This window comes from Lampetra planeri, chromosome 8 (assembly GCF_965212315.1).
Source record: "Lampetra planeri chromosome 8, kcLamPlan1.2.h2, whole genome shotgun sequence".
Lineage (NCBI taxonomy): Eukaryota > Metazoa > Chordata > Hyperoartia > Petromyzontiformes > Petromyzontidae > Lampetra > Lampetra planeri.
In genome coordinates, this window is record NC_136114.1 from 12,973,165 (window position 1) to 12,990,355 (window position 17,191).

Consider the following 17,191-nt stretch of genomic DNA (forward strand, 5'->3'; position numbering starts at 1 on the left):
GCTGGCGATAGCGGACATGGGAAAATCCCGGCTTTGGTCCGTTGTAAAAGTGATATCGTAATAGTAAAATAGTAATACAGCTTCAAACGATGCACACTTACATGTACAGTACTGTGGGTCTCCCCTCTTCTGACTTTGCTATTTTGCTTCATATGTCCTGGATTTTTTTGTACCTCACAAAGTGGCAACTCCCCCCCCCTCCCCGACATACATACACACATACGTATGGTGATTATTACGTTTTGTTCAGTCGGCTAACTGCAATTGGCCGTGTAAGCAGAAACCCAACCAAGTCGTAGTCCGGAGCGCCTTAGGCGAGTTTTACAGACACATTTGTAAAAATAGCAGTTTCCAATTTTTTTTTTAATAAACGAATTCAACACTGCCGTGACTGCACGCTACGAAAATTCCATCTTGTTCCAGTAGACAAGGTGAGCAGAACTAGGCCAAGCGTGGAGTCACGGGACAGCCTCGAGACGAGTATGAGGAGCCGCGCTTTTGTGAAGAGACGTTTCGATTTCAACGAAAAGATTCACTGCAACCATTTGGAGCAAAACCATTCACGGCACAGAGGTGGGGGGGGGGGTATCAAGAAATCTCTCAAGAAAACATTTTAAAAAGCCATACTCTTTGTTTTTTTCGGTAAAGTCACGTAGGTTAAAAATAAAATAAATGAAAACAACCAAAGAGTATGAATCATTGCAGTCACGAAAGCTTCAAATCTAGAATTTTTAAAAGCCACCCACAGGCAGTTGATTTGATTTTTAAAAAAAAATTGCATTAATGATTGCACTTAACTGGATGTGTTTGCACAAAGTTTCCATTAAAATTCAATGCACCATCATTGAATTTAGGAATTCATGGTCTAATATTTTAATACCCGAGAGGGCCCCCCCCCCCTCCGCTCCCCTCTAGAGCTCCCTTCTAGTGGATGCCCCTTCCACCTGCAGTGGCCTAAGAAAGCAGTTGCAGGACTGCGCCTACAGCTTCTTTCAGCTTTGCATGGCTATATGCTTTTCTTTGAAAGGAAAGATCAAACTTTTAGTTTTAATTACAATATGATTTACTAATACTGGTGTTATAGCTTTTTTGTTTAAAATACATGAGCCATTTACAGAGGATAAAACATGTTTCAAGAATATTTCAACCATTATACCAACTGATGAATATGAAGCAATTAAAATACAGAGCGTATACAATTCCTAAAATAAAAATATCAAACACCAAAGGAAACCGTGTGAAATGAAGCTATTTAAAACGAAGGGGTTTACACACTGCCAACGTCACTTACAGCACTGTATATGCCAAGAGAGAAATACGATTAAAATGTGATATTTAAGAAATGCCATTGGATGTTTTAGGCATTTACTCTCGAGGGAAAGTTTAGTTGAGGAGCAAGCGCCTTCCCCGCTCTTTCGAAGCACATGGCATCCACGCTCCCACGGCTTCACTTGCTCCCTGGAAGAGACACGTGCACACAACGCCCACCACCCACACAAACACAAAGATCAATGACAAAGATCCCTCCTGCCGTGCAAGGCCTGTAACAGACTCATTAAGACAGCACACCTATTAAGGCCAGCATGTCACACGATGTGCTGGGGTGGCCATTACGCCCGGCCACCTTTGTCTCCCCAGTGCTGATGTTGTTCACACGCACCAGGTACTAATTTTAAGGCCGAGTTTACCTAGGGGAGGGGCCAGGACACGTTCAAAATATTACACCACCACCGTTATTGGTCGCGAGTGGGAACTGAACTTAGGTCGCTGGGTTTGTAGTGCAGTGAGTCATCCACTACACTACCGCTCTCCACTCCATTGTTATGTATGTACGCGAATTAATAATCACTCAATAAGTTCCACATTTTTTGCTAGGCTACCGTGAACAAAAAAGTGAAATACATCCAACAGAAGAAGGCGTTTGGTGATAAGCGAGGCAATTGTAACCGGCACAGTCGTAAGTGATATTATTTCAGCACTCCGCAAAATAACTTTCAGGATCTCAATTCATAATTTCCACAACGCTGGAAGCAATTCCGGTGCTGTGGCAGGTTTGGGCTTTGTTAAATCAGCCACAACACCGGGAATGGCCACAAAGGGTGAATTTTCTAAGGAGAGTGCAACTTTTGATTTAAAGCTTTCGTGACTGCAGGGATTCATAATCTTGGTTCTTTCGGTAAAGTCACGCACAAGAGAAACAATAAAAGAATAAAAATATTGTTTTATATTTTTAATAAAATAATAAAAAATATTGTTTTATATTTTTAAATAAAATTATAAATAATTTATTTTTTATTTTTTTGTTTCCCTTCTACGTGACTTTACCGAAAGAACCAAGAGTGAAACTTCTTCAGTAAGAATCCAGCAGCAATCTCACACCGAGTTACCTCTAGTGGCCATCGTTTCTTTTTTAATCTTTGAACTTTCATTCCAAAGTCACGCTGTTCGTGTTCGTGTCGCAAGGCCAACGAATTTGCCATTCGGAACTCTAGCAGCTGGCAGTGCACCACCTTGTGATGAAGTTCTCCCCCCCATATTGCGTCGTACGACGACTCGACTTGTGGCGTCATTTTTTTTTCCTTCCAGTGATGCAAAAAAAATGTTTGACTTGCAGAGTTGATTAATTCACATGCCAATGAAATATGTCAGAGATGATATAACTAAATACTATAATTATTTCTCTTGCAGTCATTGGCGATCGGGCTGAAAGCATTGTGGTTCGCCACATTTTGATGCTCTGATACCACATTCACCAACAGAGTCAACCTTTGGTATGGCACATGTGCAAACCAAGACTTAAATCCTGGCCGTGGTCCAAAGCATTGGGTGCATTTTTTCAATGGCAGTGGGCTGCAAATAAGGGAGATTCCAGACCTTGGGCGCAGAGGAGAGCGAGTGACCTCCCCCTCCCACTGAGCAAAGGTTCTCACTGGCGGCTTAAACGCAAAGCCTTGGTGTGGCTGGAGTGGAGAGAGTGCGAGCGCGCGAGATAAGGCGAGAGGAGAATTCATTTACATTAAACACAAAATACTAAGATAGTGAAGCAAGCAGCATGTACGGTAATACGCCTGCCCTCGGGCCGTCTCGGCTACTTTACGAATCGGAGAAATCGATGGGGGTACACCGCGGGTAACAGGTTGTGCGAAGGGCATTCAGAAAAGCTGGGGTGGGTGGGTGGGCGGGCACGGGGGTTGCCGTTCTCACCCGACGTGCCCGGCAAGCCGGAGATCATTGGTATCGTTCGGGCTTCGCGGGAGGCGCGTTGTCGTCTTCCCCGTAGCCCTTGTTGGTGTAGTGCGTCTTGTAGGCAGAGTGAGCCGTCCTCAAGGGGGGGGCTTCCACCTGGGTCGGCTTGGTCAGCTCCTGGGTGTCGTTGCTATGGGGGACACAGGGGCGGGGCACGAGACCCGAAACGTCGTCAGGACGCGCTGCTGCTGCCGCCGCCGCCGCCTTCTCATCTCGGGAACACTCGGGACGTGAAGATGGCAGACGCCTGTAAACTTGAACTCGGAACTTATTTTGCATCGCACGTAGCCAACTGTGCTAATCGGAGGCAGCAAGCAGGCATTAGTAATGATGATAATTCACCCTCCTCCCAGCAATTCATCGAATTGTTGCGAGGATTTAGGGTCACGGTTTGATCGAATAAAATGTTTGTCTCGTTTGAATTGGTTTTGTTTTCCCCATTAGTCTAAATGTACCCTTTATTGAGCGTCGCACGATTTGTAAATAACCTCCTTTACGTTCATTTGTGTATCCAGCCGTCTTAAATGTTGCAACCGTTGCTCCATATCCGGTAACGACGGTCTTTATGCCATAAAGCCTGCATGAATTCATGCCAGAGCCGGGTGATTGCTGTTAAAGGTTTCAGCCCTGCAATTTCTTGTCACACGTTCCTGCTGGGGGGGGCGGGGGGGAAGCGATTTCACGAGAGGAAGCTCTAGAGAGCCCCCCCCCCCCAAAGGGTATTTAGGCCTACCCCTTTCCACGTTGGTCATAAATCTTGGAAGCAGTGGGAGTACCCACATTGTCCCACCACATGCCACCTGTCGATCGACTGTGGCGAAGCGATTTATACTGCTGGGTGGACAAACGCTGTGGGGGGGGGGGAAGCAGAGGTGGTTGGAGAATTTAGGAAACATTGCCCACGTTTTTGTTTTTTCAAATGCCGCGCCAGGAGACCAAATCAAACCGGCGACCTCTGGATTGCAAGTCAAGTGCGCCAACTCGCTGCACAAATGAACCTCATGGCTGGACCCCGGGGGGTCCCGAATAAACAGAAGTCAAAATCGTAATTGATTAATGTCTTTTTGGCGACTCCGTCCCACCGCGTACACAAACGCCGCGACCCATCGGAAATCAATCCTCTCGTTCTTCACCAAGCACCCGTCCGTTGCCAAAGTTTCCGTAGTCATAAACAAAACTTTGAAACTTTGATTAGCGCATCGTGTAGAGCTCGTCGAGAGGAAAAGATTGTCGAATCGTTCGCCTTCAACAGACACACAATGAAGTCGCAACGCAGTTGATGCGAGAGCCTGGGGCTTGTGGGACCCCGAGGTCCCGCCATAAGGTTCAATCGGTTACTTTAAAATGTCAAAATGAAATTTCCTCACGTGTTACGATTCCGTGCAGCTAATTAAGAGCAATCATTAGAGATTCAGTAAAAGGGATTTAGCCATTTCAATGGCTTTGTCTAAGAACCGGTGAATTTCAGATCAGATTCTCTATTTCGACTGGGAGAAATCCGATGAGCTGTGAAGATATTTTTTACAGATGTCCAGTGCCAAAAGGAGCCACGGTGGCTAGGAGATGTTAACTACCTCGTCTGGTATACAGGAGGTCGTGGGGTTCAATCCCAACCCTGATGGCTGCTGCATATTTGGAGGTTGCGTGTTCTCCCTGTGGTTGCTTGGCTTTTCCCCCCCCCCTCTCCGGGTCCTCCAGTTTTCCCCCTCCACATTTAGAATCAACAGTATTTGGCTGCTATACATTTCCGCTTGATAATCTACTTCGTTGAGCGATCTCATTTGCAGTCAGGTTAGTTCTGAGAAAAATAGCTACGTAGATTCGTGGTGGCTTACCTGGCAAGTAAAAAAAAACGTTATTTAGTTTTTTTATGACATCACGGGATCTTTAATGTGCACTGTGAAGCAGACAGCTCGTATTTTGCGGTTGATGCGCACCGGCGCTATTAAACAGGGCGGTCGCCAGGCCCAAACCGCAAGCCTCTGCAACAAGCACGGAACTCGCTTTCTGCCGAGCCACGTCACCGAAGTATGCCAACCCCCGTGACAACTCGCCGCTTTACATCGGAGAAAAAATATCTATACAACTGTGGGCCTTACCTGGTAAACATAGTTTAATTTATAGTTTTAAGTTCACGTTGCCGACGGGTTTGGCTGTCCGTCCTTAGCCGCCACCACCCGCTCCCCCCCCGCCCCCCACCATGTAAACGCGTGCGGCGTGCTTCGTGCCGAGGATCCGTGCGAGCGAAAGCACCCCGCTGCTCACCTGCACGCCTTGAAGATGACCACCAGGAGGAGTGCGGCGAGCAGCAGGAAGAGCAGCGTGCTGAGCACGGCGGTAACCACCACCATCCCGCCCGTGCGTTTGCCGGGCCACGTGTTGATGGTGCTGGCCGCTGGCGCTGGGCTCGTCAAGTCGGTGGGAGGGGGGGCGGTGATGGGGGGGGGGCGGTGGTGGGGGGAGGGCGGGGGGAGCATTGGCGTAGCGGTTAGCGCGCTACAAAATCCGGCGACCCGAGTTCGATTCCCGCTCACGGACAACACCCTCGACAATTATCCGAACTGGTCGTGGGCCTCCCCTAGGTCGACTCGGCCTCAAATGAGTACCTGGTGCAGTGTGTAAAGGTCACCACACGGGAGGACACAAAGGCGACCGGGAGTGGTGCTGGAATTCATAGGCGCTCGCTAACAGCACTTTTCTCAATAGTCTGTTAATGCTACATGGGGCATCTTTGTCTTTGTGGGGCGGGAAGGTTCGCTAAACGTAGTTTAGTAGTGAATACATGTTACAAATCTATATCAGGCAGATCTACAAACCTCCCAGGAGGGACGGAGGTGGAGTGGGCGCAGTCCCAAAATGCCAAGTTTTTTTTAAAGAAGACCCCACAATAATAAATGTATTTTATCTGGTAGAAAAAAATCAATAAAATACCAATTGCCAGGGTCCTTTGGATCTGCCATTGCTACAAATGGTCAATAATAGAAATAAGAATGGGAATTTACTGTGTTGGCGGCCCCCCAATTGTTGAACTCCCTAGAGTATTTGGCTGATATAAATTTCCACATAAGCCACTTCATTGAGCTATCATTTGTGGCCAGGTCGTTTCTGAAAGAAGAGCTGTATAGCTCAGTGGGCCTTACCTGGTAAAATAAAAAATATATAGTTTCGTTTTACTGGTGGAGGTCACACAGGCTCTGGAGAATGCTGCCGTCTTTAAATCCCAGCCGAAAACCCGATCTTTTAACAAATAAACTCCACCAAGTCTTAAGTCAGAGAGAGTCTTTGATGAGTTTTACAGGACACATTTGTAAAAGAGCAGTTTCCATTTTTAATAAAACACGTTCAGCATTTATTTTAGCTCAAATTTTGCCACCCCCAGTTTTCTTTAATGTATCCTTTTCATTCATCGCACGTTGAGACTGAACGATGCCTTATAAATGCAATTAATATAAATTGAGGGTTGAGTCTTACAAAGGCAAAAGTGTACAGTATTTCAACGTAAAAAGGGACAAATCGAAAATAATAATAAGAAGTTTGCCAACTGGTTGGTCGACACTTGCACAGTATATCAATTTGGGTAACCCTCAGATATGGAGGCTCCTTGCAATCGGAAAACTTGGTCACCAAAGACGAGACATTGCAACGTGATTTATTTAAGCATGAAAGCAGAATTAAGTCTCAAGACTCATCTAGTGCATCCTGGATCTGGTTTTTTGGCCAATTCAATTTCCAAGGAGCGCTTGGATTCATGCGAGAGGAGATAACTCACTCCGCACAGATGGGTTCACAAACACGCTTGTGTTACTACGATTTTCTAGCCACCTCACGACCCATTGGGTTTTCGATTTTCACGAATCTCTCCCGTCAACCACCAACCCTTGAAGCCTTCTATGCGTGGCTGAGCTGTTAACGCATCTGCCTCTTCAAGCAGCAGTACTGGAGGTCACGCAAAGGTTAATTTCCCTCAAAACGAAAACCAAAACCCCCGTGTGAAATGTAAAAAAACAACATCAACAGCATCCATACTGGGTCAATAACGAATTATCGCATTTGTCACTCATTAGATGGAAAATAAGAGCGGAGACCTGCATAATTCACGAGGTCGAGTTATTATGAACCGTACATCTGCAAGACTCTTCATATGTATTTCCACGGCCACAGATTAAATAGCGAGCGCTCGGACAAACGACAGGAAACGTCGTTCAATGCGCGAGAGCATTAACGGAGAGAGACAAAAATGACCGTACAATTAACCACCATTTCCAAACGCCTGGGAAGTCGAGCCCCAAAATAACAGACGTCAATAAATGCCCACGACACGGTGTAGATGGAAAATAGATTGAGGCAGACTTAGGACACTCAACTTAGAAGATGAAATAGTTAAGGTGATTCAGATTTTAAAAGAGAGAAATTCCAAAACGTGAACCACTTGGTATATCACCGTAATGGTTAAGACCGCAATTTACACGCTTGAAAAATGTCCTAGGGAAAATTATTATATTATTCATGTCCATTGTAAAAAATATCTAAAAGCAGGCGCAGTTCGTCCACTAGGGGCGTTGGGGCGTCGCCCCACCAAGCAACAGGAAATGCGATGTAATATTTCTAATAAAAAAAATACTTTCCTATCAATAGTTTTGTTGTGTTGAAAGTAATTATAATATAAGTATTCTTGCAACGTGAATTGCCTAATGAAGATAAAATTTGAAGTTATTCATATTAGAAACTGCTGTAACGACACAGTCTGATATGTGCCTTTGGGAGGTCTCAGGGTGGCTGTGAAGGCGTCCAAGTGAGAGATATCCCTTCATTCATTGCAATGAGCTTCGCAATTTAGCCACGCCGTTTGAGACCCATTCAGGGCGGTGAAAAAGCCACCCATGGCTGTAATGACGATGTCACAACGCTAAGTTGCACTGTCAAAATATAGCAGGTCATGGGCCTACACGCTCTAGGAGGAAACAACAGCAATGGCGATGACAGCAGGTGCAGCAAACGAAGAATTAGCAGCGAACACTGTGTGAGTCACTCCTAAATGTTCCATTTGAAAGGATGAAAGGGTTGTGTAGTGTGGCCTTGAGGGTCATGGGGACAGCATTTGAGTGATGTTGTTTTGTTTCGTATTGTTAATAAATGCCTACCGTTGGTAGATAAGACAGTTATCACTATAACATGACGAGGTTTTTCTTAATTAGAACACCATATTTTCAGAGGTCACTCACAACAGCCCCGCCTAGTGGAAATGTCACGGAGCCGCCACTGTATAAAAGCCATCCAAAAATTTCTGGGAGGCTCAGCCCAGGGGGACACTTGGTGATCTGGCAGCCCCGCCCATTTGTTTACATAACCACGCCCATTTTTATACAGAACCACGCCCATTTTTATACATAACCACACCCATGTTTGTACATAACCACGCCCATTTTTATACATAACCACGCCCACAGTTAAGTGGATTCACTCCGACGTTAGCAGAGCCCCACTTGCTCATAGACGCTGCCCCCACTCGTTTATCAAATCCCCGTCCACTACTCACGTAGGCCCACCACCCTTGGCCCCAGTAGCGAGTCTGAGAATGAGGCGAGAACGTGTTTTTAACTCCGAACAAAAATTCACAATGGTATTTGGGAGCAGCCTTTCCGAAACTGCCATGGGGACCAATCCCGGCCACATCAGGGAGGTCTGCTAAATCGCATGATAAGGACAGTGGCCAATTACAATTAAAAAAAACGAACTCCAATTAATTAAATTAGGAAAAGCACCAGGTGAGTGTGGACTTAATACAGGTTTTTACAAGTTAAATCGCGTAAAAATATAAATGTGCCGTTAAACCCGCCACCACCCGACACAGCCAATTAGTAAGGTTTGGCACGTAAACAGAACGTAGCCAATTCATTACTAGTACAGCACACCGGTGGGTTGGAGAGCCAAACCACAACATTTAAAATCAGAGTACGACATTTCACCAGTAATTACAACTAGCTTCATCAGGCGACAGCCAGATTTGTGGAACAGTCCACCCGTTCCGTGACAATCCTTACGAATTGGCTGTGTCGTGTGGTGGTGGGTTTAACGACACACATTTACACGATCCAACCCAAAAAAACCTGTATTATGATTTTGGTTGCGAAAGCCTAAGTGTTAAACCGAGTTGTGGACTGTACGGAGGTTAATAAAGAGGGAGTTATGGAGTGTTGGTTGTAACATACGTCATGTTTAGTGTTACTCACATTTCTTTGTGGAGACAGGGTCTGACCAGGGAGTTTGATCCACAATAGGTTTGGGATTTTGTGCAGTTGCTTCCGAAAGCGTATATTTCACTCTGCAATAAAGAGCATCAACATAAGACAATTGTCACGAAGAATATAGTATTTCTATAGAAAATATAAACAGATGATTTTACCATATGCATAACAAGCGCCACATTTCCAGGATAGCATTCTTGACATTCATAGTTTTCATTAACAAATCTTGTCCTATGCTGCAGTAGTAATTTAACACAGAGCATGCTGCAGCACTTACCACTGCAAAACAAGTACTGTATTGAACACTTGGATGTCTTTCGTGATTAAATGCTGTAATGATAATAATGTATTCTAGTATCTGTCGACTGAATCATGAAATGAGGCACGTTTAATTGTTACATAATCCAGAACTGTACGGACATTAAGGTACAGTTCATATCAAATGGACCCTGAAAATATAGTACTCTGTTCCAGCTGGGCTACCCGATTATTTAGGTCATCGTTAATTAATAAGGGCCAAATCACTATTTGAATGACACATAGGTGGGGTGGGGGGGTATCACCTCCGTCCCCAGATTTCACTGAATGGGAGGTGATTGGAAGGGTTTGATGAGGTCATCGGCATGATCGCTGCGTCACGTGGGATAGCTTGGAGGCGGCGGGGGGGGCTGCCTTCGGGAGCATCATAAAAAAGAGGGCCCTAAATAGTCGATCACAAAAGAGTAGTTTATAATTATGTACTCGATTAAATCGACTGATATTGTTTGCTCTGAATATTATTATTTCATCAAAATAATGAAAAATCGATTACTATCCCTCAATGCACGCATAAAATCACGGACTCGAGAATAAGCGATTGAGAATGTACTCAAATGATGTGGAAATTATCGCCGAATATTGGACAGTAGGCCGTCACTTCAATCCCTAGCATGAGAGCCCCATGCTAACCAAGACAAAGAAAAAGACCCCACCCCCCATATAGCTCTAACAGACTGTTGAGGCAAGTGCTGTTAAACGAGCACATATGAAGGCCAGCACGGCACACGAGAGGGCGGGTAGTTAAAACCATGCCCAGCTGCCTTGGTCTCCCTCGTGGTGACATTTAAACATTGCACAGGTACTAATTTGATGCCAGGTCGACCGAGGGGAGGCTCGGGACTCGTTCAGATAATCGTCATCGGTGTTGGCCGTAAGCGGGAATCGAACTTGGGTCGCCAGGTTTGTGACGCAGCGCGCTAACGGTCACACGACTGCTCCCCATCCCATGCCAACCGCGCGCTACGTCACCAGCATTGCACCCTCCCCCCCTGCTTGCCCCACCACGAGGAGGCGTCGCCACCGTTTTGTCGTGTGGACTCACCTGTACTTCATTCCGGGTACGAGGGGTCCGTTGCATGCGGACGCACTGGGCCCTATGCTGTTCACGCAGGCCGTGTCGCCGCCCAGACGGAATGTCCCGTTCGTCTTGACAGCCATGGCGTCAAAAGGGCTGACTAGAATTCCACAGTCCGGAACGTCAAATGTGGCTGCGAGGTACGGACTGGGCGACACCGGGTTTGTCCAGTAGGAGGACAGCGCTGTGCCGATCGAGTTGTCGAATGCATAACCTGGAGATAAATTGAGAGACGTTGAAATACAAGTTGGCACAAAGCACGCATTCGCACGAATCACGCGTATCCATTGGATTACATAATGCTTTATACAATGCGCATTTGACGTATGGGTAAAAACGCATTTGCTTATTTGAATAGTATTTTGTGCCACCAAAGATTTTGCATGCACCTCCACGAATCTGGTCTATCGCACCGTATGCAAACGCCATGGCCTCCACTACTTTGGAGAAATGTGCAAGTGCCGAGGCAACAGATTTGGCCAACATCCTCCTGTGAGCTCTCCACAAAGTCCAAACCAGTGGCTCGTCACTCAACAGTACAGACCACAGCACCCCCCCCTCCCCCCAGTGACATGTCGGTACCTAGCCTCCACTTGATATCTGGTGGGAATGGTACCAGAAAAAAAAAGACAGCCCATGTCTTTCGAACTGAATACAATTCATTTGGGATGACCGAATTAACAACTCATTTGCACTTGACACGTAGTTTTATTATTAAGCGGTGTACAAACCTTACTCCTTTGGAGGGTCATATGCACTGTTTCCTCCTACAGGAACACATTTCCTTGCATAACACATTTGATTTCTCGGTAAAATCCGACAGCGAGGGGTAAAAATACACTAGAACTCGGTCTTGTTTTTAAGTCTACTCTCCTGTGAATTCCTCTACCCTGTTTGCAACAGAGGAATTTAAAAAAATTCTTCAAAGCACCTTTGATCCTAATATTTATTTAAAATCTCCACTTCCATTGTGCAATGAGTCACCAAGTCAACAATGGGTCCTCTCTCTTTAATAAAGACACCACACTGCAACATGGCTACCCACAATGCAATGTTCCAGAAACATTCTAAATGTCATTTTAATACAAATAACTATGCGTAAATATATGTTTGTTTATTGAAGGGTGTGTTGCTCAATAGCCATAATAAAAAGGTAACTATTTATATGCCAATTTAAAACTGTTCCTTTTTATTCTGTTCAGGGCCTCATGGCAGATTATGCACTCTCCACTTGATTATTCACTCGGCCTTTCTGTGTGCTTTGAAGAAGGGTCATGCCCGAAACCGTCACCTATTATAATGCCTTTCTCATTACAGAGGGATTTAGTGCCAACCCTTCAGAGTGCTACATCTTGCTTTCAATCTCAGGTCGGAAGGCATTCAAAATACTTTACCGTAAAAAAAAACTATCATAATTGTCATGTAAGTGCAATTTGAGGGTAATTGCAACGAATTTGACCCCAGATGTCCACGAAAAAAATGTGAATAATTGTTTTTGTTTATGAAATAATGTAATTAATACTTGAATGTTCTCCATTGTGTAGTACTACGTGACAAAATATTGCTGCGAGTGGACTTCTTTTTAAATCTTTTATATTAAGTTCACTTGCGCGCTTGCTTGCTTGCTTATGACCGTGCAAATCTTTCGGTCATTTTTTAACCCACTTCCCGTGATCCAATCGAGCTGACATTTTCCACACAAACTCATTGTGCGTGAAAATTACTTTTCGTGAAAAAATTTTTCCAAAACTTTACACTTTTTAGGACAAAAAAATTATATTTAATTACCAATTGCTTAATGGTTGCATGCAATCATCTGACCCATAGGTGGCAGCCATCTCAAGCCAGAGGACGAGAGGACTCTAGCCGCCACGCATATAAAAGATTTATAGTTAAAAACTTTGTTTTTACGGGTTAATTTTTTTTAAACTGGGGTGTAAATTCAGTAGAGTTATACGAGGAATGCATGAGCGAATGAGCTCCATTTTCAGAATCTTAAAACGAACTCTTGGGCGATTCTGAATTGGTAGTGGCGGACAGGCACAAATAACTAAAGCTCTGAACGCATTCATTAATAACAACAACACGGCCTTAAATCCCAAAACTTTGGACCGTCGAGGCAAAATTATTTCTAATCTGCGCTCCTTCAAATGGAGAAAAAGTCAAACTACACGAATCCTACTGAAGCTAACCCCCCCCCGGCCTCCCAAGGCATTAGCATCTTGCTCCCGAAGGCAAGAATCGAAGATAAATATTTATTTAATTGTTTTTTAAAACCTATAATTAGCTGAAGTATTGGGCGTGGCTTTCTTTAGAGCGAGCGCAAACAAATAAATGGAGCGTATCAATGGCCCTGCCCTTCGTTGGACGCCCATGTGTACGCTATCAAGACAGGTCATTGCTCAAAGCTTGCCCATTAATGTTTTTATTTTTAGGGCCACGGTGCTGTGTACGAATGTGCGCCCGAGCGCGTGCTTGTGCACCCACTGCCCATGCACTATCACTGAATAATGAATTTAATCCTTAGTGGATTCGTGATGTCCATTTTTCACAGCAACGTGGAGGGATGAGGCCAAGTGAGGTAGAGTGGATAAGAGTTGGCATCATGGACAAGGTGTGTGTGTGTATAGATATATGTTATGGACATGGTGTAGAAAGTGTAAAATTACTGCCTCCAACCCTTAACCATTCTGGCCTATGTTGCCATAAATGAAGGCCACTGCCAAAAATGTCGCCTTTTATTAAAACAAATCTATATATAATTTGTAAGGCAGTGCTATATGAATGTCAACTTGTCCTGCACTGCTGCACAGTATCCGAATCGCTCTCCTGGAGCAATAACTCCGAAACGTGAGGATGAACCACAGGCGAGTGGGGAAGACAAGCTCTGTGGTCTTTTATATAGGAGGGTGTTAGCAGCCAATTCATTCGTATTTACAATGTGGCAGGACACCGGAACACCTTGAGCAAACCACGCATGCTTGGGGGAAACACAATCTCATACAGATAGAACTGGGTGGAGTTCACATTTGTAAATGTACCGCATTCTCCTAGCAAGCCAAGGTATGACCTCAACATTCTTGCCATTCACCAACCCTAACTGACGAATGTGCAAAGTTTCCACTGCTGGACGAGGGACTCTCAATAACACATGGGTCATGTTGGGGTAGACGGGAGGGGGGCGATTTGACCATACTTCACCACACTGGTCAGTGTGGATTGTAGAAGGAGCGTAGTACAGAAGTACAGTACAGCAATGGATGTTGTTGCCCGCTACTTGTGTATTTGTTACAAATAGATGTAGTTCTTCATTGTTTGAGGGATAAGGTAGAAAGACCACACCCAAGTCTGTGCTCTCTGGTTGCTTTGGTGAAAAGTGGGCAACATCCTTGCCCAATTCTGGCCCATCCGGCTCGCAACTTAATACATTAAAATAAATGCTACATATATCGGATGCAAGCCTCACAGAAGTCTTCAAGACACCCTGAGATATGCGTGCCGGTCGTCCATCCACTAGTTCAGGAGTCGGCTAATTTGGTAAAAAAAAAACGATATTTCAAGAGGGCCATGTCATATGAATTCGAGACTGTGATCCTGAATAAATAACGTCACAAAACGGTCCTTAATGAGCCGCATGCAACTCCGGATCTGCAGCTTGCCGACCTCTGCCCATGGTCAAGGGGTTAGCCACCAAAATAATGAGGATTTTTTTTCGAATTTCAAGAGCCGCACCGCAGTCCTTAAACGAGTCTTGCGCGGCTCCGGAGCCGCAGGTTGCAGACCCCCACGCTATTTAGTTGATGGGGCCGACTTCGGTTTAAATGCCGCTTGGCTTCCGAGATAGGGTGCACCTCAGTGGTCTCAGGTCTCCAACGCCAACGACGATAAGAAGAGGTTTGAGAGCCGCTTACTGTTGTTGGTGATGGACGCGTAGACGTCCACGACGTACTGAGTGGTGGGGACGGGCTTTTGGAACACGCAGAAGGGCTTGGACCACACGATCGTCGTCTCCGTCGGGTTGTACGGAACGGTCGTCGAGCTCGCGAGTTGGGGCTTGGTGCCGCTGCCTGAAACCACGAAAAACCCCAACGATAAACACCACATTTGCGTGTTAGAATCCAGTGGGTGCATTCCGTGTCTTTGTCTTTGTGTAGCGGTTAGCGCGCTGCGCTACGAACCCGGCGACCCGAGTTTGATTCCCACTCACGGCCAACACCAGTGACGATTATCGGAACCGGTCCTGGGCTTCCCCTAGGTCGACTCGGCCTAAAATGAGTTCCTGGTGCAGTGTGTAAACATCGCCACTAGAGAGACAAAGGCGGTCGGGCGTGGTGCTGGCCACCCATCCCCTCGTTTGCCGTGCCGGCTTCATAGTTGCTCGCCAACAGCACTGGCCCCTACAATCCGTTAAAGGCTATACGGGAGATGTTTGTCTTTGTTTGTCTACGTGAGATCACCCCACCCCCCGTTAAGCCACAAGGTAAAGTATTGAAGACCATCTTTGCTCAAAAGGAGCGTGGGGTGGCGCCCAGCTTGATTTTCGGCCCCAAGCCAAGTTTAAGTTCCACATTTCTATGGCAGGGAGCAGTCCAGATAACCTTTGCTACACGCCGGTCAAAAGGTGAAGGCGCGGCCCTGCAATTGCCCGTTTATGCTACTGCTGGCTGGAGGCGGCAGATGAGAGTACCCACATTTTACCCCACTACACTGAAACCTGCCGGTTGACGAGCTGCGGCTCAGCCCTTTAGGCTGCAGCGTGGACAGAGGTGGGGCAGGTGGGGCAGGCTGGAAACAGGATGAAATGAGCTTGTGCCATTCTGTCAACTGGCGCGCCCGGAGACCGCATTGAACTGGCCTCCTCTTGGACCGCAAGTCCAGAGTGTTCACCTAATAATTAACACCGCACCCTCCCTGTCCGTGTGCGATTGTTGTGAAAGTGGTGGAAAATCCACATTGCTAATGGCAGGGTGGCCCGCTTTATCCGTAGAAGCTTCCAAATATATTTATTGAAATTGTCAGGATCTGCCCCGCTCAACAGAGCATGGGTGGTTTCATCATGCCCATTCGGTGGCCGTGATGCCGTGGTGGAAATTCCACACTCCTATGGTGAAGCCAGTCTCTCATCCAATGTGGGACCAACCGCGAAAGGTGATGCCAATTATATCAGTCCCAGAGTTGATGATGGCTCATACAGCTATGGCATTCATGATGATATGCAGTACATACATATATCCAGAATCATATATTCAGTAGACGTATTTACTGGTTTAGCAACTTTAAACATTTGCAGACAGCACGTCCGTATTATAAAGTGCGTTCATTGAATCTAAAAGAAAAAAAGCACGTTCCATCCAAGCAGTTGTATTTACGGGCACTAAATGCTTTATTGGCTCATCTGTTAAAGTTGGTATTGTATTTATTTTGCGTTATTCATGCGACACGTGAATAGTGCTCCAGAGAACAAGATAACGACAACACATCTAAACGCGGTGTTGGGCTGACACCAAAGCCCATCATTAATGTAAGAATCACATCATCGAGCAGTGTGAAAACGTTAACTTTTAAATGAACCTCTCAAGAACAAACAAACAAAACACACAAAAAATAACTCCACCACGTTAAAAGGGGTCACGAACCCATAAAATGCACCTGTTATATGTTATCCCTCTACGGAGCAAGTGTTGCCGAGGAACGCGTAGGCAGGGGGATATAGCCAGCGAGCATAACATTCACAAGCCATTGCGAGCCAACAAGAACATGCATTGGCGACGCGAAGTTCCACCCTTACCCAGGACAGCCAATTCCACGCCGGCGACGCACGCCAGGAGAACCACGAAGGCAGCTTCCACTCCGAGGGCCATAGTTCCCTGTCACGTCGCACGCGGCTCGTTTGTCGGCGCTTGCTCCAAACACAGCTTAGGAGATTCGAGGAACGCGTGCCAGTGAACGAACGAACGAACGAGGAGGAGGCAGCGAGCGAGGCGAGGCGAAGTCACAAAGAAGCCCCCCCCCAACGCTGTGAAAGTCGGAGCACAAACCCGATCCGACTAGATCCCAGGGCTTTATAGAGCCACACCCAGAGAACCGGGGGTGGGGGAATGGGCCCTGACATCATCATCATTATATGGCCTGAAACACACCTGTGGTGTTGGCAGCATTTTAACGTCTTAAGTCGGTAGGGTTGTCGAAAATAATTATTTAAAAAATTATAGCTAATAAAAGCTTTTTTTTTTACCCCAGGTAAAGCCGTGCTGAGTCGTAAGAGTTTGTTTCAGGAGAGTTCTTGCGTTAAGGTTTTTATCATAAG

The 17,191-nt window shown here is 45.9% G+C and overlaps 1 protein-coding gene across 1 annotated transcript; it reads right to left on the reverse strand.

The window, feature by feature from the left end:
* Positions 1–344: 344 nt before the first annotated feature.
* Positions 345–16,920, reverse strand: UPK3A (uroplakin 3A). The gene is made up of 7 exons (XM_078597082.1): positions 16,673–16,920; positions 14,796–14,951; positions 10,852–11,098; positions 9,477–9,568; positions 5,512–5,647; positions 3,205–3,376; positions 345–1,458 (listed from the first exon to the last, which is right to left on the reverse strand). Exons 1-6 carry the CDS (start codon positions 16,743–16,745, stop codon positions 3,229–3,231), a joined length of 852 nt encoding a protein of 283 aa, XP_078453208.1. The 5' UTR covers positions 16,746–16,920; the 3' UTR covers positions 345–1,458; positions 3,205–3,228.
* Between the last annotated feature and the right edge of the window lie 271 nt (positions 16,921–17,191).